The sequence below is a fragment of the Cherax quadricarinatus genome, chromosome 46, assembly GCF_038502225.1.
Source record: "Cherax quadricarinatus isolate ZL_2023a chromosome 46, ASM3850222v1, whole genome shotgun sequence".
Lineage (NCBI taxonomy): Eukaryota > Metazoa > Arthropoda > Malacostraca > Decapoda > Parastacidae > Cherax > Cherax quadricarinatus.
The window spans coordinates 27,192,460-27,217,483 of record NC_091337.1 but is presented as its reverse complement, the minus strand read 5'-3'; the positions used below and the strand labels follow the sequence as shown (position 1 = coordinate 27,217,483).

The following is a 25,024-nucleotide window of genomic DNA, read 5'->3' as shown; positions in this document are numbered from 1 at the left end:
AGGATCAGATGAGAATGGTTCGGGTAGGGAGGAGTGGATGGAGGAGCAGTGGAAAAGGATGGAACAAGAGTGGGAGAGAAAATTAGGAGAGCTTTCTGAAAAAATGGAGAAAGAGCTCTCTGTGAAATTGGAAAGGTGGTTGGAGAAGGAGACAAAGAATTGGGAGGCACAAGTCGAAACTGCAGTAGCCAAGATAAGGGTCCTAGAAGTTGAGATAAATAGGCTGGAGCGAGTTACAGGGGCAGTGACCAGAGAAGACACAGCATATGAAGCTGCGAGGCTGAACAGGAAGGAAGGAATTATGAATTATGCTAAGGCCACATCAATCTGCCAAGGAGGACCAAGGAGTGAAAGGGAAGATCAACTGGTTGCAGATGGAGAGGGTGATAGGTCGAATGCTGAGGCACAACAAGGCTATCAAGAGCCACTGGAAAAATCAAGGGAGAAACTGACCACACACAGGCAGGATCCAGAGCCACAGAGGGTGAGGCAATGCGAGGAAGAAAGGGCAAAATCAGTGTTTATCCATGGGCTTCAGGAGAGAGAGGAAAGGACACACACTGAAAGGAAGCAGGAAGAAAGGAAGGAGATTGAGAAAATCATAACAGAAATAGGTGAAGAGAGGGACGAGATTGTAAATTTTCAGAGAATAGGGGGGTACTCGAAGGTGAGAAACCGACCAATCAAGCTGATTCTCAGGACGGAAACAGTGCGGAACAGGATCCTCCAAGAGAAACCACGATTGAAATACTCGGAAGAGTACAAGAGGGTGTTCCTAGACAGAGACAGAACAAAATCAGAACGACAGCAGCTGAGGGAGAGGACAAAAAAGCGAAAGGAGCTAGGAAAAGAGACAAGGAGGGAACCAGCAGAGGTCAGTCAGAGCAGGACAGAACAGCAAGGGCAAGCACACACACAACTACTCTCAGAACCACACAACCTATCACACCATCCCAACACACCCTACAATCCATACCCACAGCCTCCACCCAACACCAAGCTATAGAACCCCACAGTATGCCACCAGGTCTCCCACCCTCACAGGCCCCCCAAACCACAGTGTTGGAAAGGAAACTGAAGGTATGGTACACAAACGCTGATGGAATAACAAATAAGTGGGAGGAGTGGCAAGAAAGAGTCAAAGAAGCATCACCGGACATCATAGCTCTCACAGAAACCAAGCTTACAGGTATGATAACAGATGCCATCTTTCCAACGGGATACCAAATCCTGAGGAAAGACAGAGGGAACAGGGGGGGTGGAGGAGTGGCGTTGCTGATCAAAAATCGCTGGAATTTTGATGAGCTGGAGAGAGAAGATAGCGGAGAAGAAAGTGATTACATAGTGGGAACACTTCACTCTGGAGGTCCCAAGGTGGTAATAGCAGTGATGTATAACCCACCACAGAACAGCAGGAGGCCAAGGCAAGAGTACGACGAGAGCAATAGAGCGATGGTTGACACACTGGCTAGAGTGGCCAGAAGAGCTCATGCATGCAGGGCAAAGCTCCTGATCATGGGTGACTTTAACCACAAGGAGATAGATTGGGAGAACTTGGACCCACATGGGGGCCAAGATACTTGGAGGGCTAAGATGATGGAGGTGGTACTGGAGAACTTCATGTACCAACACGTAAGGGACACTACAAGAGAGAGAGGAGAGGATGAACCAGCAAGGCTGGACTTAGTATTCACCTTCAGTAGTGCAGATATCGAGGACATCACATATGAAAGACCCCTTGGGGCCAGTGACCATGTGGTTGTAAGCTTCGAATACACAGTAGAGCTACAAGTGGAGGGAGAAGCAGGAAGGCCAGGACGAATGAAGCCAAACTACAAGAAAGGGGACTACACAGGAATGAGGAACTACCTGAACGGGGTTCAGTGGGACAGAGAACTGGCAGGGAAACCAGTTAATGAGATGATGGAATATGTAGCAATAAAATGCAAGGAGGCTGAGGAGAGGTTTGTACCCAAGGGTAACAGGAGTAATGAAAAAGCCAGGATGAGCCCATGGTTTACCCAAAGGTGCAGGGAGGCAAAAACCAAGTGTGCTAGGGAATGGAAGAAATATAGAAGGCAAAGGACCCAGGAGAATAAGGAGAACAGTCGTAGAGCCAGAAATGAATATGCACAGATAAGAAGGGAGGCCCAAAGACAATATGAAAATGACATAGCAGCGAAAGCCAAATCTGACCCGAAACTGTTGTACAGCCACATCAGGAGGAAAACAACAGTCAAGGACCAGGTAATCAGGCTAAGGAAGGAAGGAGGAGAGACAACAGGAAATGACCGGGAAGTATGTGAAGAACTCAACAAGAGATTCAAAGAAGTGTTCACAGAGGAGACAGAAGGGACTCCAGAAAGACGGAGAGGTGGGGCACACCACCAAGTGCTGGACACAGTGCACACAACCGAGGAAGAAGTGAAGAGGCTTCTGAGTGAGCTAGATACCTCAAAGGCAATGGGGCCAGATAACATCTCCCCATGGGTATTGAGAGAGGGAGCAGAGGCGCTATGTGTACCCCTAACAACAATATTCAATACATCTATCGAAACAGGGAGATTGCCTGAGGCATGGAAGACAGCAAATGTAGTCCCAATCTTTAAAAAAGGAGACAGACATGAAGCATTAAACTACAGACCAGTGTCACTGACATGTATAGTATGCAAAATCATGGAGAAGATTATCAGGAGAAGAGTGGTGGAACACCTAGAAAGGAATGATCTCATCAACAGCAGCCAGCATGGTTTCAGGGACGGGAAATCCTGTGTCACAAACCTACTGGAGTTCTATGACATGGTGACAGCAGTAAGACAAGAGAGAGAGGGGTGGGTGGATTGCATTTTCTTGGACTGCAAGAAGGCGTTTGACACAGTTCCACACAAGAGATTGGTGCAAAAACTGGAGGACCAAGCAGGGATAACAGGGAAGGCACTACAATGGATCAGGGAATACTTGTCAGGAAGACAGCAGCGAGTCATGGTACGTGGCGAGGTGTCAGAGTGGGCACCTGTGACCAGCGGGGTCCCGCAGGGGTCAGTCCTAGGACCAGTGCTGTTTCTGGTATTTGTGAACGACATGACGGAAGGAATAGACTCTGAGGTGTCCCTGTTTGCAGATGACGTGAAGTTGATGAGAAGAATACACTCGATCGAAGACCAGGCAGAACTACAAAGGGATCTGGACAGGCTGCAGAACTGGTCCAGCAATTGGCTCCTGGAGTTCAATCCCACCAAGTGCAAAGTCATGAAGATTGGGGAAGGGCAAAGAAGGCCGCAGACGGAGTACAGTCTAGGGGGTCAGAGACTACAAACCTCACTCAAGGAAAAAGATCTTGGGGTGAGTATAACACCAGGCACATCTCCTGAAGCGCACATCAACCAAATAACTGCTGCAGCATATGGGCGCCTAGCAAACCTCAGAACAGCATTCCGACATCTTAATAAGGAATCGTTCAGGACCCTGTACACCGTATACGTTAGGCCCATATTGGAGTATGCGGCACCAGTTTGGAACCCACACCTAGCCAAGCACGTAAAGAAACTAGAGAAAGTGCAAAGGTTTGCAACAAGACTAGTCCCAGAGCTAAGAGGTATGTCCTACGAGGAGAGGTTAAGGGAAATCAACCTGACGACACTGGAGGACAGGAGAGATAGGGGGGACATGATAACGACATACAAAATACTGAGAGGAATTGACAAGGTGGACAAAAACAGGATGTTCCAGAGATTGGACACAGTAACAAGGGGACACAGTTGGAAGCTAAAGACACAGATGAATCACAGGGATGTTAGGAAGTATTTCTTCAGCCACAGAGTAGTCAGTAAGTGGAATAGTTTGGGAAGCGATGTAGTGGAGGCAGGATCCATACATAGCTTTAAGCAGAGGTACGATAAAGCTCACGGCTCAGGGAGAGTGACCTAGTAGCGATCAGTGAAGAGGCGGGGCCAGGAGCTCGGACTCGACCCCCGCAACCTCAACTAGGTGAGTACAACTAGGTGAGTACACACACACATGAAGGTGATAGGCGACATGACCCAGGTGGCAAATTTTCGGAGAATTGGGTGGTTCACAAAGAAAAGGAATCGGCCTCTCAAAGTAATTTTCAAGGCAGAATCAACCCGAACCATGATCCTGCAGGAGAAAGCACGGCTGAGAGGCAAGCAGGAGTTCTGGAGTGTGTACCTCGACCGAGACAGAACACAGGACGAAAGGAAGACAATGAAAGAGAGAGTTCAAAAACGAAAGGAGAAATGGGAGGAAATGAAAAAGGAGAGCAGAATAACCCAGGATCAAATGGAAGGACAAGTGCACCCCCCAGAAACACCTGCAGAAGGACTCCAGCCACGACACCCCCAAGGCAACTGAACAATCCAAACCAACCATCACACACCGATCCCTCTGTTTCCACCCCCCGCACCACAGTTACAGTATTAGAACAGAAGTTGAAGGTTTGGTACACAAATGCAGATGGATTAACGAATAAACATGAGGAATGGCAAGAAAGAATCAATGAGAAGTCCCCAGACATCATAGCAGTTACAGAAACAAAACTCATGGAGACAATAACAGATGCAATCTTCCCACCAGGATACCAGATCATGAGGAAAGATAGATGGGGCAGGGGGGGAGGTGGGGTTGCTCTGCTCGTAAAAAAACAGATGGAAATTCGAGAAAATGGAAGGAATAGATGAGACGGGAGAAAGAGACTACATAGCAGGTACACTTCAGTCTGGGGAACACAAAGTGGTCATTGCAGTGATGTATAATCCACCACAGAACTGCAGGAGGCCAAGAGAGGAATATGAAGAGAGCAACAGAGCAATGGTGGACACACTTGCTGAGGTGGCAAGAAGAGCTCACTCCAGCAGAGCAAAGTTGCTGGCTATGGGAGATTTCAACCACAGGGAGATTGACTGGGAAAACCTGGAGCCACATGGGGGTCCCGAAACATGGAGAGCCAGGATGTTGGACGTGGTGCTGGAAAACCTCATGCACCAACATGTTAAGGACACTACCAGAGTGAGAGGGGAGGATGAACCAGCAAGAGTGGACCTTGTGTTCACCCTGGGCAGCGCAGACATTGAGGACATCAAGTATGAGAGTCCCCTAGGAGCTAGCGACCACGTGGTTCTGTGTTTTGAATACATAGTAGAGCTGCAAGTGGAGAGAATAACAGGAGTAGAATGGGAAAAGCCTGACTATAATAGAGGGGACTACATAGGGTTGAAGAACTTCCTGCGGGAGGTCCAGTGGGACAGAGAACTGGCAGGAAAGCCAGTAAATGAAATGATGGAATATGTAGCAACAAAATGCAAGGAGGCAGTGGAAAGGTTCATTCCCAAGGGCAACAGTAACAACGGGATGACCAGAACAAGCCCCTGGTTTACCCGACGGTGTAAGGAGGCAAAAACAAAGTGCAATAGAGAATGGAAAAAGTACAGAAGGCAGAGAACACACGAAAATAGGGAGATCAGTCGCAGAGCCAGGAATGAGTACGCACAGGTAAGGAGGGAGGCCCAGCGACAGTATGAAAATGACATAGCATCGTGAATCAAGACTGACCCGAAACTGTTGTATAGCCACATCAGGAGGAAGACAACAGTCAAAGACCAGGTGATCAGATTAAGGACAGAAGGTGGAGAACTCACAAGAAATGATCAGGAGGTATGTGAGGAGCTGAACAGGAGATTTAAGGAAGTTTTTACAGTAGAGACAGGAAGGGCTGTGGGAAGACAGCACAGAAGGGAACATCAAGAGGGAATATACCAACAAGTGTTGGATGACATACGAACAACTGAGGAGGAGGTGAAGAAGCTCTTAAGTGACCTTGACACCTCAAAGGCGATGGGACCGGACAACATCTCCCCATGGGTCCTTAGAGAAGGAGCAGAGATGCTGTGTGTGCCTCTAACCACAATCTTCAACACATCCCTTGAAACTGGGCAACTACCTGAGAAATGGAAGACAGCTAATGTAGTCCCCATATTTAAGAAAGGAAACAGAAACGAGGCACTAAACTACAGACCTGTGTCTCTGACATGTATTGTGTGCAAAGTCATGGAGAAGATTATCAGGAGGAGAGTGGTCGAACACCTGGAAAGGAACAAGATTATAAATGAAAACCAGCATGGGTTCATGGAAGGCAAATCTTGTATCACAAACCTCCTGGAGTTTTAGGACAAGGTAACAGAAGTAAGACACGAGAGAGAGGGTTGGGTAGATTGCGTTTTCCTAGACTGCAGGAAGGCCTTTGACACAGTTCCTCACAAGAGATTAGTGCAGAAGCTGGAGGATCAGGCACACGTAAAAGGAAGGGCACTGCAATGGATAAGGGAATACCTGACAGGGAGGCAGCAACGAGTCATGGTACGTGAAGAGGTATCACAGTGGGCGCCTGTTACGAGCGGGGTCCCACAGAGGTCAGTTCTAGGACCAGTGCTATTTTTGATATATGTGAACGACATGATGGAAGGAATAGACTCTGAAGTGTCCCTGTTCGCAGATGACGTGAAGTTGATGAGAAGAATTAAATCGGACGAGGATGAGGCAGGACTGCAAAGAGACCTGGAGAGGCTGGACATGTGGTCCAGTAACTGGCTTCTCGAATTCAATCCAGCCAAATGCAAAGTCATGAAGATTGGGGAGGGGCAAAGAAGACCGCAGACAGAGTATAGGCTAGGTGGACAAAGACTACAGACCTCACTCAGGGAGAAAGACCTTGGGGTGACCATAACACCGAGCACATCACCGGAGGCACACATCAACCAAATAACCGCTGCAGCATACGGGCGCCTGGCAAACCTGAGAATAGCGTTCCGATACCTTAATAAGGAATCGTTCAAGACACTGTACACTGTGTATGTTAGGCCCATACTGGAGTATGCAGCACCAGTCTGGAACCCACACCTGGTCAAGCACGTCAAGAAGTTAGAGAAAGTACAAAGGTTTGCAACAAGGCTAGTCCCAGAGCTCAAGGGAATGTCGTACGAGGAAAGGTTAAGGGAAATCGGACTGACGACACTGGAGGACAGAAGGGTCAGGGGAGACATGATAACGACGTACAAGATACTGCGGGGAATAGACAAGGTGGACAGAGATAGGATGTTCCAGAGAGGGGACACAGGGACAAGGGGTCACAACTGGAAGCTGAAGACTCAGACGAGTCACAGGGACGTTAGGAAGTATTTCTTCAGTCATAGAGTTGTCAGCAAGTGGAATAGCCTAGCAAGTGAAGTAGTGGAGGCAGGAACCATACATAGTTTTAAGAAGAGGTATGACAGAGCTCAGGAAGCAGAGAGAGAGAGGATCCAGTAGCGATCAGTGAAGAGGCGGGGCCAGGAGCTGAGTCTCGACCCCTGCAACCACAATTAGGTGAGTACAATTACACACACACACACACACACACACACACACTGAGTTTTGACTATATAGTAGAGTTACAAGTGGAGAAGGTAACAGGAACTGAAGGGGACAGGCCAAACTATAAAAGGGGGGACTACACAGGTATGAGAAACTTCCTGCAGGAGGTTCAGTGGGACAGAGAAATGGTAGGAAAATCAGTAAACGAGATGATGGAATATGTGGCAACAAAGTGCAAGGAGGCAGAGGAAAGTTTTGTTCCCAAGGGAAACAGAAATAATAGGAAGACCAAAACGAGTCCTTGGTTTACCCGAAGGTGTAGGGAGGCAAAAACTAAGTGCAACAGAGAATGGAAAAGGTACAGGAGGCATAGGACCCAGGAAAACAAGGAGATTAGTAGAAGAGCCAGAAACGAGTATGCGCAGATAAGGAGGGAGGCCCAGCGACAGTATGAAAACGACATAGCATCGAAAGTCAAATCTGACCCGAAACTGCTGTATAGCCACATTAGGAGGAAGACAACAGTCAAGGACCAGGTGATAAGGCTGAGGAAAGAAGGTGGAGAACTCACAAGAAACGATCAAGAGGTATGTGAGGAGCTCAACACGAGATTTAAGGAAGTATTTACAGTAGAGACAGGAAGGACTCTGGGGGGACAGACCAGATGGGGACACCAACAAGGAATACACCAACAAGTGTTGGACGACATACATACAGATGAGGAGGAGGTGAAGAAACTGCTAAGGGACATCGATACCTCAAAGGCAATGGGACCGGACAACATCTCTCCGTGGGTCCTTAGAGAGGGAGCAGATATGTTGTGCATGCCACTTACCACAATCTTCAACACATCCCTGGAAACTGGGCAACTACCTGAGGTATGGAAGACGGCAAATGTAGTTCCCATTTTTAAAAAAGGAGACAGAAAAGAGGCACTAAACTATAGACCTGTGTCATTGACGTGTATAGTATGCAAAATTATGGAGAAGATTATCAGGAGGAGAGTGGTGGAGCACCTGGAATGGAACAAGAGTATAAATGCCAACCAGCACGGATTCACGGAAGGCAAATCCTGTGTCACAAACCTTCTGGAGTTTTATGATAAAATAACAGAAGTAAGACAAGAGAGAGAGGGGTGGGTTGATTGCATCTTCTTGGACTGCAAGAAGGCCTTTGACACAGTTCCTCACAAGAGATTAGTGCAGAAGCTAGAGCATCAGGCGCATATAACAGGAAGGGCACTGCAATGGATCAGAGAATACCTGACAGGGAGGCAACAACGAGTCATGGTACGTAATGATGTATCACAGTGGGCACCTGTGACGAGCGGGGTCCCACAGGGGTCGGTCCTAGGACCAGTGCTATTTTTGGTATATGTGAACGACATGACGGAAGGGTTAGACTCAGAAGTGTCCCTGTTTGCAGATGATGTGAAGTTTATGAGGAGAATTAAATCTGATGAGGACCAGGCAGGACTTCAAAGAGACCTGGACAGACTGGACACCTGGTCCAGCAAATGGCTTCTCGAATTTAATCCTGCCAAATGCAAAGTCATGAAGATAGGGGAAGGGCACAGAAGACCACAGACAGAGTATAGGCTAGGTGGCCAAAGACTGCAAACCTCACTCAAGGAGAAAGATCTTGGGGTGAGTATAACACCGAGCATGTCTCCGGAAGCACACATCAATCAGATAACTGCTGCAGCATATGGGCGCCTGGCAAACCTGAGAACAGCATTCCGATACCTTAATAAGGAATCATTCAAGACACTGTACACCGTGTATGTCAGGCCCATACTGGAGTATGCAGCACCTGTTTGGAACCCGCACTTGATAAAGCACGTCAAGAAACTAGAGAAAGTACAAAGGTTTGCAACAAGGTTAGTTCCAGAGCTAAGGGGAATGTCCTATGAAGAAAGATTAAGGGAAATCGGCCTGACGACACTGGAGGACAGGAGGGTCAGGGGAGACATGATAACGACATATAAAATACTGCGTGGAATAGACAAGGTGGACAAAGACAGGATGTTCCAGGGAGGGGACACAGAAACAAGAGGCCACAATTGGAAGTTGAAGACACAAATGAGTCAGAGAGATAGTAGGAAGTATTTCTTCAGTCATAGAGTTGTAAGGCAGTGGAATAGCCTAGAAAATGACGTAGTGGAGGCAGGAACCATACACAGTTTTAAGACGAGGTTTGATAAAGCTCATGGAGCGGGGAGAGAGAGGGCCCAGTAGCAACCGGTGAAGAGGCGGGGCCAGGAGCTAGGACTCGACCCCTGCAACCACAAATAGGTGAGTACAAATAGGTGAGTACACACACACACACACACACACACACACACACACACACACACACACACACGAGATGATGGGACATGACAAGGGTTAGACTCAGAAGTGTCCCTGTTTGCAGATGACGTGAAGTTGATGAGGAGAATTAAATCAAATGAGGATCAGGCAGGACTTCAACGAGACCTGAACAGGCTGGACACCTGGTCCAGCAAATGGCTTCTCGAATTTAATTCCGCCAAATGCAAAGTCATGAAGATCGGGGAAGGGCAAAGAAGACCACAGACAGAGTATAGGCTAGGTGGCCAAAGACTACAAACCTCACTCCAGGAGAAAGATCTTGGGGTGAGTATAACACCGAGCATGTCTCCTGAAGCACACATCAGTCAAATAACTGCTGCAGCATATGGGCGCCTACCAAACCTGAGAACAGCATTCCGATACCTTAATAAGGAATCGTTCAAGACACTGTACACCGTGTACGTTAGGCCCATACTGGAGTATGCAGCACCAGTTTGGAACCCACACCTGATAAGCACGTCAAGAAACTAGAGAAAGTACAAAGGTTTGCAACAAGGTTAGTCCCAGAGCTAAGGGGAATGTCCTACGAGGAAAGGTTAAGGGAAATCGGCCTGACGACACTGGAGGACAGGAGGGTCAGGGGAGACATGATAACGACATACAAAATACTGCGTGGAATAGACAAGGTGGACAAAGACAGGATGTTCCAGAGAGGGGACACAGAAACAAGAGGACACAATTGGAAGCTGAAGACACAGATGAGTCACAGGGATATTAGGAAGTATTTCTTCAGTCATAGAGTTGTCAGGCAGTGGAATAGCCTAGAAAGCGACGTAGTGGAGGCAGGAACCATACATAGTCTTAAGACGAGGTTTGATAAAGCTCATGGAGCAGGGAGAGAGAGGGCCTAGTAGCAACCGGTGAAGAGGCGGGGCCAGGAGCTAGGACTCGACCTCTGCAACCACAAATAGGTGAGTACAAATAGGTGAGTACACACACACACATGCATACATGTGGTAATGCTTTATTTACAGCTAGCAAAGTCAGGGTATTTCTCCAGAATGGTCTGCAATATACCACTGTGGATAAAGTACTTTGCCATTTCTTGAACATTTCTGAGTGAGTTGTTTCTAAATTCATTAATTTTATCACACTCCAGTACATAATGACGCAGGGTGTGACAATAGTCCATCTGGCAAAGTTTACATTTCGTTTGGTCTACATCTGGTGGTGGTGATTTAACCTGCCAAAGATACTTGTAACCCAGCCGGAGCCGGGCGGTAGTGACATCCAAGAGTCTGCTTATTTTGTTGGATGCACCATAGACATGTGGCTCCTCCTGCATGATAGAATGATGATAGATGGACTCACTGGTGTCAATCTCCCTGAGCCTTAAGTCCATAAAATTCAGTTGAAGTTCTTTTCGTATTATTGTTCTCAAACTACTACCTGACAAGCCAAGATTGTAATCTACTCCCTCTTTGAAAGCATACAGCTTAGCCAATTTATCAGTTCTATCATGCATCTGAAGACCAATGTGAGATGGAATCCACAGCATGTGCACTCTGACTCCACTGTCCACAATCCTACCATACCTGTGTCTGGCTTCTGACACAAGCATGCAACAATTTATGCTTAATGAGTTGAGAGCATTTATGGATGACAGAGAATCAGTTACAATTAAACTGTCAATCTTTGATACATAGATGCATTTCAGTGCAAGGAGTATGGCAAACAGTTCTGTCTGAAGGGTAGAGGCCCAATTATTGATGCGTGCTCCAATTTCTTTAAGAGAGCCATCACTCTGTACGACAACAGCAGCACTACCAGCTGCACCAGTGGATTGGTGAACAGAACCATCAGCGTAAATAATTTGCGAGAGTGTGTGCTGTGTGACTAAGTTATCAATACAGCTTAAGGCCTCATGTTTGGCTTCAAGGCGAAGTTTTGGTTGTGATTTAAGAAGTAGTTTGGGGGGAAATGGAGGAATGGTAGTTTGGAAAGGGGTAATATTCCATGGAGCGGAGAAGTGCCGCTGTTGCCTAACTTGACATAGATCATGTATCTGATTCATGCGGAGGTCGGTTCCAGTTTTTTCGATCCATCTGGAGGAGTGTTCACCAGTGCTGAGGAAAGTTTGGAGGGCTTCTGTGCAGGGGTTTGAATGAGCTTGCCTGAGCATATTAACCCCAATTAGGATATTTCTTTCAGTAACACGATCTCTGATGCTTGGAATATCAAGTTCTTTTTGCATATTTAAAATTTTGGCAGTACGAGGGCATCCTAAAATGATCCTCATTGCTTCGTTCTGCAGTTTTTCCAGCCCTCCAAGCTTCCAGTCAGACACAAGAGCAAGTAGTGGCGCAGCATAATCAACCAATGATCTAATATAAGCAAGATACATCATTTTCACAATTTTAACATTAGCACCATACCTGGGGTGAAGCCCTGCCACAACTCTAAGTGCTCTTAGTCGTTCTTTGTATTGGCGACAAAGTCTTGTTACAACAGGTCCAAGTAGTGGAACCTCAAAACCTAGATACCTGTATCTGCTTACATATTCTAGAAGAGACCCATCATGCAATTGGATCTGACGAACTGTGCCTCTCTGTCGAGGAGGACGCCTATTGAGTATCTTTGTTTTATCAGTAGAGATTATCAACCCCAGGTCCTGACACGAGGCTAGTACATGATTAAGAATGTTTTGGGTGTTGGAGAATCCGGTGGTGTGAATCATTATATCATCAGCAAAACTAATCACATAATGATGGGGCTGACTAGGCATAGCATTAAGTAATGCATTAATTAGAATATTGAACAGTGTGGGACTGAGCACACCTCCCTGTGGGGTTCCTAATTCAAAGTCTTTAGTTACACTTCTATGTCCCTGGAACAACACAGACGATTTTCTGTTGGACAGGTAGCCTTTAATCCAGCGGAGAAGCCATCCTCCAACATCCATTCTGGCAAGTTCACTAATGATTACATGTCGGTTGGCTACATCGAAAGCGGATTTAAGGTCAAGGAAGGTAGTGTATGAGCTGTCAGTGTGCAGGGTGAGAAAGGTGGCTATGCAATGATGCACGCTCCTTCCATGCATGAAACCATGTAACCGGGGAGACAAAAATTGTTTGATTCTGTACATGAGACGATTAAGAATCATTCTCTCAAATGTTTTACACAAGCAGCTAGTAAGAGATATTGGGCGAAATGCATTTTGTTGATTGGGCTTAGGAATTGGAATGATGAGGCTGTTGGTCCAAGATTGAGGGAGCTCCCCAGTTACATAGCTCATGTTATATAATTCAAGTAATGGATTACCTGGTACTCGACACAGCAATCTGAGTATGTTGTAAGTAATACCATCCTCACCAGGCGACGTGGAGTTGCCCTTAGTTAGTGCTGCATCAAGTTCATAATTAGTGAAAGGAATGTTGCAATCATCTGCCTTGCTGAGCATAAAGCAAACAAGTCTCTCCCTTGCATCATATTTGTCATTTAATTTTGCCTGTGTGGTACTGGGAAGATTGTCATAGCTAGATGTAGCAGCCCAAGCACTGACTAACTCATTCGCCCTATGTAAGGGATGAGGGTGCGCGATCTGCCCAGTTCTGTTACCCTTAATTCTATTTATGTCCCTCCAAGCCCGGCTAAGTGGGGTGTGAGCATTAAGACCGTTGACAAATTTTTCCCAGTCTGTTTGCCGCAGCTCTGTCATACGCTCTCTGGCAGCAGCAAGGGCAGTTTGGAAGAGCCTCAGCATTCCAGGGGTACGATGTTTTCTATAGGCTAGGCCTAGTCTGCGAGCAGTACGTTTCAGTGTACGAAGTTTAGAATCATTGTAATAAGTATGGTTTTTGAAGGAGGTATGATTATTATGGAAGTTTGTTGGGTTTAGAGTACCAAGAGGTTTCAGTGGCGGCTCTAAGTAGTTCTGAATACTGCTCACAAGATCATTGTTAAAGGTCTCTACAGAGGAACACTCATAGGAATTATACCAGTCAGTCACATGTGCAACAAAGTCATCATGCTGATCAGTGGGAACATTAAAACGTTTCCGTTTGAATATCCCACCAGGAAGGATAGTATTACCAATATCTAGTGAGGTTAGCCTAGGGAAATGATCAGACGCTATATCTGTTACAATGGAAGACTCACAGCTGGCAGAAGTAATGTTGAAGCCCAGGCACAGATCAAGGACGCCTCCATAGATATGTGTGGGTTCAAGATCACCTACAATTTGGACATTATCATGACTGTTTAAGAGTGACAACAGTTGATTACCATTACGATTACCAAACTGTGAGTTTCCAATGCTTTTGTGTCTCGCATTGTAATCGCCAATAATAAGAGTAGGCTCAGAATGAGCACAAGTTGGGAGCTCCAAGTAATTAAATTTATCAGCAGGAGCATACAAGTTAAATATGTTGAGAGCAGAGTTCCCTATATAAATCCTAACACCGTGATATTGTAGCCCCTCTGTTTTCTTATGTGCAAGAAGTTGATGGGGAAGTGATTTTTTAATATATAGAACACAAGAGTTAGTAGATTTGAGGTTATATGCAACAAATGATGGTAATTTAGGGGGTTGGGATTTTTCAGGGACTCTGCACTCTTGTAGACACACAACATCAATGGGTTCGGTGGTTACTTTATGATGAAGGTCAGGAAGTCTTTTTCTAAGTGATGCAATATTCCAGCTTAATATAGAAAGTTTATACGAGTTTTGATCCATTATAGTAGTCCTGGGATCATCTTGAGTTTCTCAGCATAATGAAAAAATTGTTCATATAAATAGCAGACCTTATCAATGTCAACAGTGCTACCCTTGTCCATGAGTTTTGTAAGTGCACTTCCAGTTGTAAGGCCTCGTGGGAGTCTTCGTAAACCCAGAGCACGACGCTGTTTATGTGTGAATGTATGATAGGTGACACCACCACTCACATTCCCTCCTCCACTAACATTACACGCAACACTACAACTGTCATCACCAGCGCCACTACCAACATTGTGTTCATTACATTTATCAACAGTATTGTATTCAACATTACTGTCTATGTGGTTAACCTCATCACACTCTTCACCACCACTTATATTACGCTCATCACTATTACTAACATTATAGACACCACCGCTCTCATCACACTCTTCACCACCACTTATATTACGCTCATCACTATTACTAACATTATAGACACCATTGCCCTCATCACACTCTTCACCACCACTTATATTACGGTCATCACTATTACTAACATCATTGACACCATAGCCTTCATTATGATGCTCACTACAGTTATCAACACAAGTATTATATTCGTCATTACTGTAATTAAGAACACCACCACCACCTTGTTCAGCAACCTTATACTTGCTTTCACAAATTGTGACAATCTTGTTATTGGTACACTCTACACATCTTTCCTTGTGTTGTTCAAGTTGTTGTTTCAGGAGAAATTGTTGTGTTTCCAGTACTTTTATGCGCGACATCAGGTTGTATACCACAGGAGCAAGACTTGGAACATCTGGAGACGTGAAGTCCCGGTCAGCTGAGCTCCTTGGCTGACTGTCAGCTGACTCAGCTAGGCTGGTATTGACAGCCGACGTGATGGGGGTCTGTTGACGTGCTCCCCAGGTGAGGTGCTCAACCCCATTGTCTGAGGGCAGGCATGAGCCAGTATTCAGACCCGAGGTACCTGGTAGTCCTGGGGGGTCATTATGAGGGGGACAGGGTGAAGTGCGGTTGGCTGCGATGCGATCAGCCCTCACACTGCAGTCAGCATGAGCTGCTGTGACTCCTGAGGTCTTACAATTGATACATTGTTTAGCCACAGTCTGTTGCTGTTTGATCATATCATAACACCGTTCAGAAGGATGAGCATTGGCACACACTGCACACCAGTGTGACTTAGATGGGCATTTCCTGGCAATGTGGCCCCAGCGTTGACACTTATAACATCGACGTTGAGGAGGTCTGTACAATGCATTGTAATAGCGTCTGTTGAGGGCTGCGCGGGAGTGAATATAGCGTGGCAGAGTCCCCTGGCCAGTCCACTCAGCTAATATCAGACCGTTGGAAAGTCGACGAGGGCTTGCAACTTGCTCTGACGCCAGATATTGAGGATTCAAGTGCTTGTTGACGTTGTAGATGACAATAAGCACTTTATGTGCCCTTGGTGGGGCTGCTCGGAGTTTGATGTTGGCATATTCGTGAGTGAGAAGTTTGTCTATAAATGCTGATTCATTAGGCACAAAGACGTAGTTATCCTCATCGTGGACAAACTTGATCGTTTTCTCTAGGTTGTCTGTACTAGCTTCGAAAAACCAGTTACACTTGGTCTCTTGATCAGTGTTGTTAGGGAAATCTAACCTGACAGCTTTGGGAGGGTGTGCGCCCACTGTATTGCTTTCAGCAAGCTTTCTCTGGAAGCCTCGTTCTTTTTTCCGAGCCTGTTTACTAAAATATGTTTCAAATCTGCCTTCACCATCATCTACGTCAACACTATCAGCTATACTCATAGCTGACAGGAGTTTCACACTGGTGATGGGCTAAACTCCCGCTAAAGGATACCGGCGAATAGAAGGGACAAGGAAGGGATATTCACCTCGCTAGACACAGGCAATATGGGTGTAGTGGCCTGCGGGTCGCAGTGCGATTTTCAAGGTCATTCACGGGGCCACAGTCGTCTCGAGAGTTACCAATATTGCACTTACTCCAAACCCGCAGCACTTAACACAGCTAGCACACGTGTCTAGGAATGACAGACAAATTTTCACTCTGTGGACAAATAAATCAGCACAAACTTAATATGTTTATAGATGAACCTCTGGCTTGTTACAGTTAAAAAGCCGTCTCCAAAGGAGTTACCAGGTACTAGCCTTTCAAAACGGAAAACTAATTCCAGTGTTTCACTAGGTATGTCACAACTCACACACAAGAGTTCTCACAACACCGAAGGTACGGCCGGAACACTGTAGAACGTTCACAAAGGCATTCTGGGATTCAGAAGAGATGTAACTGCAGTGTAACTTGACCTTCACTGGCTGGCTTGGAGTGCTGTTTAGCCTGGATCGGTTAAACTCGCCCTTATCCCATATGTAGATAATGGCGACGAGCTAAGGGATACCGGTGAATAGGAAAGTCGAGGAAGGGACATTCACCTCACTAGACACACACAGTATGGGTGTAAGTGGCATGCGAGTCTTATAGTGCCATTTTCAAGGTCACCCAGCAGGCCAGACATTCCTCACTCATTTTAAGCCTACGTAGGTACTGATGGTAGCACAATGTCCTAAGTCAGTGAAATCCACTCGTGCAAATAGTTACAACAAACCTGCAGCACTTGACACTTCTGGCACAAACTTACAACAAATCTGCAGCACTTAACACTTCTAGCACAAACTTATTATGTTTATAAGTGAACCTCTGGCATGTCCCACTTAAAAAGTCAGTACTGCAATGCTCGTTAAATTGTTCTTAACTAAGCCACTACAGGAAACACTGGTATGCCAGCAGCACTGTAGAATGTATACGTAGACATGCTCGGGGGACAAGACAGCTGTAACTGCAGGCTACCTTAGCTTCTTCTGGCTAGCTTGGAATGCTGCTTTCAAGCCTGCTTGAATGTGCTTGCTAAGCCCGTGTCAACAACTTGGATATTTGCTTGTGGCAGGCAGGTAGGCACACAGGAGACATATTCGTAAGATGAGTGGAGTGCGGCACAGAGGACTGACACGGGCACTCGAGCATTTATGTGGTCTGGCAAAAACCGCCTCTAGACCATAAGTAAATAGAGGCGATGGCTGAGTTCCAAATCGAGGAAGGAGGGGAGAGAGGCGAGGTGGAGTGAAGGTGTAGCCTCCTACAGCCACTTCAAATCAACATATTTGTGTTTCACTAGGTATATCACTAGTCACAGTTTCGAGTTACCGTCTGCCAAACCTCAGACTGGCCCCTCGAAGAAGACATCAGTTTGTACCTTAACTGTGTTAAAGAAGCAGAGAATACACCTAAGATACCTACTAGAGAACTGAAAGAAAAGAACCCACATCTTCTCTCAGAGGTGTCTGCAAGAGCTGTTAACAGATGTGTGTCAGAACTGGACTACAGTAGTCTCCGCCAGGTTAAGAAACCGATCCTCTCCAAGCCACAGAAGAAGCGTAGGCTGGATTATGCAAAGAAATATCTTCAATGGACTCCTCAACAGTGGTCTTAAGTACTTTGGAATGATGAAGCAACCTTCACCGTCACGTGTAACTGTGGGGGAAATGTGTACCGGCCCATAGCTAGTAAATCGCTAGAGCCACGCTACACCTGTGGGACCACCAAACACTCAGACTTGCTCATAATTTGGGAGTGTTTCAGTGCTCACAGTGTTGGTAAACTCATTATGCTTTCCAAAAACCAGTATAAGAACCAGTATAATTACCTGGAGTTATTGTGTGACAATTTACCTGAGGCCCAATTTACCTACCGCCAAATCTGTAGTTCAGTGAAGTGAGGTTCTTTAATGACTAGTCAGGCAATTCCCCAGACCTAAATCCTACTGAGAACCTTTGGTCAATGGTGAAACGAAGTTTACTGGGCAAGGATATCAGTTCCATCCTGCAGCTGGAGGCTGCTCTACATGAGGCATGGAATAATATACCTCCCCAAACCCTCAAGAATTTGCGTGAGAGTCTTCCTACACCGCTGAGGGACGTAATTAGCGTAAAGGACGCAGCACCAAGTATTAAAACCTCAGTAAGTGTGCAAATATGCATATTATAATTTTTCATGGTATGTGTTTGTGTTTTGGTACGTGTGTGGGGGAGGAGCGGCATAATGCCGTGACTAACAAGGCAAGACTACACCTCCGATCTGTAATTATTCGTATGCATTCATAAATATATTTCTATATAAATGCACAGAAAGTAACAGCAATTAATTTTATCAACCATTCAACATCGTCATTACAAGCTGTGCTAATTCATTCTTGAAAATAGCCATTACTCCTTTGTTTACTAAATCTGAATTGGCTGATATTATTTCTGCCCAGGAGAGATGTCCAAGAACTTCTTTTCACAACTATGTCATATCTGTAACTATGATAATATTGCTAATAATATTTATCCACTCACAGTTTTACTATAAGATAAAAAAAAATATCAACTATAATTTCCTTTTTCAGACGGAAATTCTTGTTGATTATCAAAACATTAAGATAATATAGGCTTTATGCAAATAAAATATTATTAGCCAATTCAGTTGAGAGGGTAATTGATGACTTGTCTAGGAATTTAAACTGATAGATTATAGAGGTATGGGTGTTTGTGAGAAACAATCAGGCTGCAGCATTAGGGTTAAAAACAGTAGTTATTACCGGGATACCTCAGGGGTATTTTTAAAAGATAATATTAAAAATAAAGTTACTAGTAATGGCAAATCAATTGATCAACAAACAAAGAGAGATAGGAGAGGGCAACGAGTGACTAGCTCCCTTAAGGTTCAATATACAAATAGTAGGAGTCTAAGAAATAAGATAGATGAGCTAAGATTACTTGCAGGTGAAGGTAATATAGATATTATTGGTATAACAGAGACCTGGTTCAACCTGAAAGATAGAGAAATGCCTTCTGAATGCAACATACAGGGTTATAAACTATTCCACACTGATAGGGTCAGCAGGAAGGGTGGTGGTGTGGCGATGTATGTCAGAGAAAATTTAAATTGTTGTCTTATACATGATATAAGATTAGAAACATCGAACACAGAATCTGTTTGGCTACAGTTTCTCGAGGGACGTGACAAATTAATTTTGGGTGTCATTTATAGGCCCCCAAACCTTGATAGGGAGGGCAGTAAGCTGTTATGGGACGAAATTCATAAGGCATCTAGATGTGAAAATGTTGTGATAATGGGAGATTTTAACTTTAGACAAATTGATTGGAACAATATGACAGGAAATCTTGAGTCCAGTGACTTTCTTGATACGGTTCAGGATTGCTTTTTAGAACAGGTTGTGACAGAACCATCTAGAGGAAAGAATCTGCTTGACTTGGTTTTTGCTAACAAAGATTCACTAATTAATAATCTTGAGGTTAATGATGAGTTTGGGGAAAGTGATCACAAATCACTTAGTTTCAATATATCATGGAATTACCCAGATAACTGCAATCAAATCTCTGTCCCAGATTTTTGCTTGGCCGACTTCATGGAACTGAAAAATTACCTGGGTGGGCTAAATCGGGATGTCCTGACTATGGGTCAGGAAGGTGATCTTGGTTGCTAATATGACGTTTTTCAGAGCATAGTTCTAGCTGCCCAGACAACTTTTGTTCCGAGTAAGGAAATTAGATCTAACAAAAATGATCCCAAATGGATGAACAATAGATTAAAATATCTCATTGGTCAAAGAGAGGCATATATAGGCGTATCAAAAGAGGGGATGGGCAATTAAGAAATCAATGTATTCAATTAAAGAGAGAAATAAAGAAAGTAATAAGAAAAGCAAAAAGGGATTATGAGGCTAAGGTCGCAAGGGATTCAAAGACTAACCCAAAAGGGTTCTTTCAGGTATACAGAAGTAAGATTAGGGACAAGATTGGCCCACTTAAGAGTAACTTTGGTCAGATCACTGACAGTGATAAGGATATGTGTGAAATTCTCAATACCTACTTCCTCTCAGTTTTCACCCAGGAAAATACTAGCGATATTCCTGAAATAATAGATTATGTAAAGCAGGATGAAAATGAACTATGTACGATTGCGGTTACTAGTGACATGGTCCTCAGACAAATAGAGAAACTAAAACCTAACAAATCCCCAGGTCCTGATGAACTGTTTGCAAGGGTGTTAAAGGAATGTAAAGAGGAACTTAAGATACCTTTGGCTAATCTTTTTAACATATCACTACAAACTGGCATAGTGCCTGATAAGTGGAAAATGGCAAATGTAATACCTATTTACAAGGCAGGTGACAGGTCCTTGGCTTCGAACTATACACCTATAAGCCCTACCTCCAAAGTGGGAAAATTTATGGAATCAATAATTGCCGAAGCAATTCGTAGCCATCTTGACAGGCACAGATTGATTAATGAATCTCAACACTGTTTTACAAAGGGGCGTTCCTGTCTTAGGAATTTACTAACTTTTTTCACTAAGGTGTTTGAGGAGGTAGATCATGGTAATGAATATGATATTGTGTATATGGACTTCAGTAAGGCTTTCGACATAGTTCCACACCAGAGGCTGTTGAGGATACTTAAGGCACACGGAATAGGAGGAGAAATTTTTTCCTGGTTAGAGGCATGGCTGACAAATAAACAGCAGAGAGTTTGCATAAATGGGGAGAAATCAGAATGGGGGTACGTCACAAGCGGTGTTCCTCAGGGGTCAGTGTTGGGCCCGTTTTTGTTCACAATTTACATAATCAATATAGATGAGGAAATAAATAGCGACATAAGCAAATTTACTGATGACACCAAAATAGGCCGTCCAATTCATTCTAATGAGGACACTAGAGCACTCCAGGATGATTTGAATAGACTGATGCAATGGTCGTAGAAGTGGCAGATGCAGTTTAATATTGACAAATGCAAAGTTCTAAATGTTGGACAGTTAAATAACCATGCCACATATAAACTAAATAATGTAGATCTTAGTACTACTGATTGCAAAAAGAATTTAGGAGTTCTGGTTAGCAGTAATCTAAAACCAAGAGAACAGTGCATTAGTGTTCGCAATAAAGCTAACAGAATTCTTGGCTTCATATCTAGAAGTATAAATAATAGAAGTCCTCAGGTTGTTCTTCAACTATATATCCTTGGTTAGGCTTTATTTAGACTATGCTGCTCAGTTCTGGTCACCGTATTATAGAATGAATATAAATGCTCTGGAAAACGTACAGAGGAAGATGACAAAGATGATCCCATGTATCAGAAATCTTCCCTATGAGGATAGACTGAGGGCCCTGAATCTGCACTCTCTCGAAAGGCGTAGAATTAGGGGGGATATGAATCGAGGTGTATAAATGGAAAACAGGAATAAATAAAGGGGATGTAAATAGCGTACTGAAAATTTCCAGCCAAGACAGGACTCGCAGCAATGGTTTCTAGTTGGAAAAATTCAGATTCAGGAAGGATATAGGAAAGCACTGGTTTGGTAATAGAGTCGTGGATGAGTGGAACAAACTCCCGAGTACAGTTATTGTGGCTAAAACGTTGTGTAGTTTTAAAAATAGGTTAGATAAATACATGAGTGGGTGTGGGTGGGTGTGAGTTGGACCTGACTAGCTTGTGCTGCTGGGTCTGGTGCAGTGCTCCATCCTTGAGTGGAGATGACCAGACTGGGTGGGTCATTGGGCTAATCCGGGGGGGTGTCATTGGTCTAATCCGGGGGGGGGGACATGGACCTGCTCCGCAAGGGTCAGTAGGCCTGTTGCAGTGTTCCTTCTTTCTTATGTTCTTATGTTCTTATTAAGCTTTTGGCTTATGCAGTAAAATTCAAATCAATAACAGCACTGACCTTGCTTAGATGGGATGATGGATAAGTTATTAATGCCACTGAGGTTGTCAGTAGTGGAAGTCTCACGTGTAGTGTTGGACTGGTTGGAAGTTGACTTAGTGGTGTGTTGGTCATGGCTTGCTCGTGCATCCAGAAGGAGGTCCAAGTAATCTCCACGTCTTTGACCATTTTTCCTGACTGCTATTGTCTGCTGTACAATGTTTTGGAAAAATCTCACATCTGAAGTCTCTAATTTTAGCCTGAGAATTTTAAAGAGCCTTGGGGAAATATTTATAAGAATAAATTTTAAGGTTCTAATAAACGAGAAGGCAAAGAATGTTTCTGCCCTTTTGGCAAATTCTGTGTCTTCGTTTTTAAAGGAATTACATTCAATTCCAAAAGCACAGGAAGCAATAGCATCCATTGTAAACTTTCCGAAGTTTGCCTTCATATCAACGTAAGGTTTCTTAACAGCTTCTTTAAGAGTAAAAGAAACAAGATCATCAGCCTTGTCACTGATGAGAGGGAACATCCCACGCATCTTGCCGGAGGAAAATGTTGGAGTCATAACTGCTCGAAGAGCCTTCCACTCATCTCCTGACTTGTTACCAAGCATTTCTTTGGTAAGGCTTCCTTCTTCAGCCAGAAACTGCCGACGGTCAACAAAATGATCAAAGTCCTTAATGAAAATATTTTTGAGAAGGTCAGGATCGCCAACCATCAAAACAGGGCGAAATATTTCGTACATTCCAGAGAATGTTGCGCCGCCATACTTGTAGTACACCTGTAAACGTACAGTGTGGCTGTATTCGACGCCATACTCTCAACTCTTCCTTAAGTAATTCTTAAATTTTTTACATATTAACATGAATTGTTTTTAGAGACAAAATTACAAAAATACTCATTAAATATATATTTTTAAATCCAAATAAGAAAAACATTTTCAGTGTATACGTAGCTTGATAAAAATCATCAAGTAGAAATTACCAACCTCATCAAAATAATCCCATCGAGTTTGTGTTAATGATAACTGCTTGTGTATGTGCCCGAGGAATGGTAGAAAGGGCGGTGTAGGAACTCCAAGGGATGACCAGTGACTGGCGCCAGCGGGAGTATGACCAAGCTGCTAACACCAGTCCAACCACAAACAACCACAACACAATGTCCATTCTGAAATTAAAATATAATCACTTGTTATCTTCACCTACTGAGCGTTTAAAACACATTTCCCTAACCAGCAATAACAAATGTCTAAATTAGACACATGAGAGGCAACTGGATATCTTTAATTGTAGACGTTTCGCCATCCAGTGGCTTTATCAATACAGATTCTAGGACATAACTTGAAGACAGTAGAGCTATATACAAATCAGTCCCTCAGCCTTGGAGTTGGTGTGTATAGCACTGTAGTTGAAGAGATTCTGGGGCACAAGCAAGGTGGCTGGTGCTTAAATAGGCGTCAGTGGATAGGGGCGGGTAGCAGACGAGGGCATAGTCACTGCTAGGCAGGATTCCCCAGTGGAAGTAGGTCATACACAAAGGATGGGTTAGTGGTAGTAGTAGTTGCAGTAGCCGTGAAGAAGATTGTGTAGATGTCCTCTGAGCTAAGACTCCATGATGTTGCAGTGTCTGACAAGTTGTACATGAATGGTAGACAGTACCGACAAGATGAAAATTAGACACATGTCGCACATGTGTCTAATTTCCATCTTTTCCGTATTGTATACCACTCAAGCACAACATATGTCTAGATGATAAAGACAGTGAAGCATTAATTTGTCTGCTCTTCAGGCTCCGATAACTCATTACAGTATTGACCGGGTGTGGATGTGTGAATTGCTGATTACTTTATAACTTACTCATGATTGTAACCATATATAAACATAAGTAAGGAAATTTACTTACTTACATAATTCATTACTTTTGTAACTTGTGAGTTCATTACCTTTGTACCTTGTTCAGCTATCAAAACTTTGCGGCCCAGTCCCTGGACCCATTATGTACCTCGGTAATGTTTTGACTGTGCAAGAAAGGTATAAAATACCGACAATATGAAAGTTAAGACACATGTGCTACATCTGGATATCTTTATTGTAGACGTTTCGCCATCCAGTGGCTTTATCAATACAGATTCTAGGACATAATAGGAAGACAGTAGAACTATATACAAAAGATGAGGTAATCAGTCCCTCGGCCTTGGAGTTAGTGTTCACAGCATCGTGGTGGAGGAGAGTCTGGAGCAAAGGCAAGAAGACTGGCGTTTTTATAGGCGTCAGTGGATGGGACGGGCAGCCTTCTTCACGGCTGCTGCAACTAACCCATCTCTTTGGGAAGGACCTACTTCCACTGGGGAATCCCGCCTACCAGTGACTGCCCTCGTCTCCTGCCCGTCCCATCCACTGACGCCTATAAAAACGCCAGTCTTCTTGCCTTTGCTCCAGACTCTCCTCCACCACGATGCTGTGAACACTAACTCCAAGGCCGAGGGACTGATTACCTCATCTTTTGTATATAGTTCTACTGTCTTCCTATTATGTCCTAGAATCTGTATTGATAAAGCCACTGGATGGCGAAACGTCTACAATAAAGATATCCAGATGTTGCACATGTGTCTTAACTTTCATATTGTCGGTATTTTATACCTTTCTTGCACAACTTGTCAGACACTGCAACATCATGGAATCTTGGTTCAGAGGACATCTACAAGACCTTCTTCACGGCTGCTGCAACTAACCCATCTCTTTGGGAAGGACCTACTTCCACTGGGGAATCCCGCCTACCAGTGACTGCCCTCGTCTCCTGCCCGTCCCATCCACTGACGCCTATAAAAACGCCAGTCTTCTTGCCTTTGCTCCAGACTCTC

General features: G+C 44.4%; 1 protein-coding gene across 1 annotated transcript in view; it reads right to left on the bottom strand.

Moving 5' to 3' along the window:
- Window positions 1–23,330, bottom strand: part of LOC128696632 (cytochrome P450 9e2) — a 79,130-nt gene extending 55,800 nt beyond the window's left edge. The window contains 3 exon segments of the mRNA XM_053787944.2: window positions 22,183–22,945; window positions 23,153–23,261; window positions 23,263–23,330. Of these exon segments, the coding sequence (XP_053643919.2) occupies window positions 22,183–22,945; window positions 23,153–23,261; window positions 23,263–23,330 (940 nt within the window).
- Window positions 23,331–25,024: the final 1,694 nt, after the last annotated feature.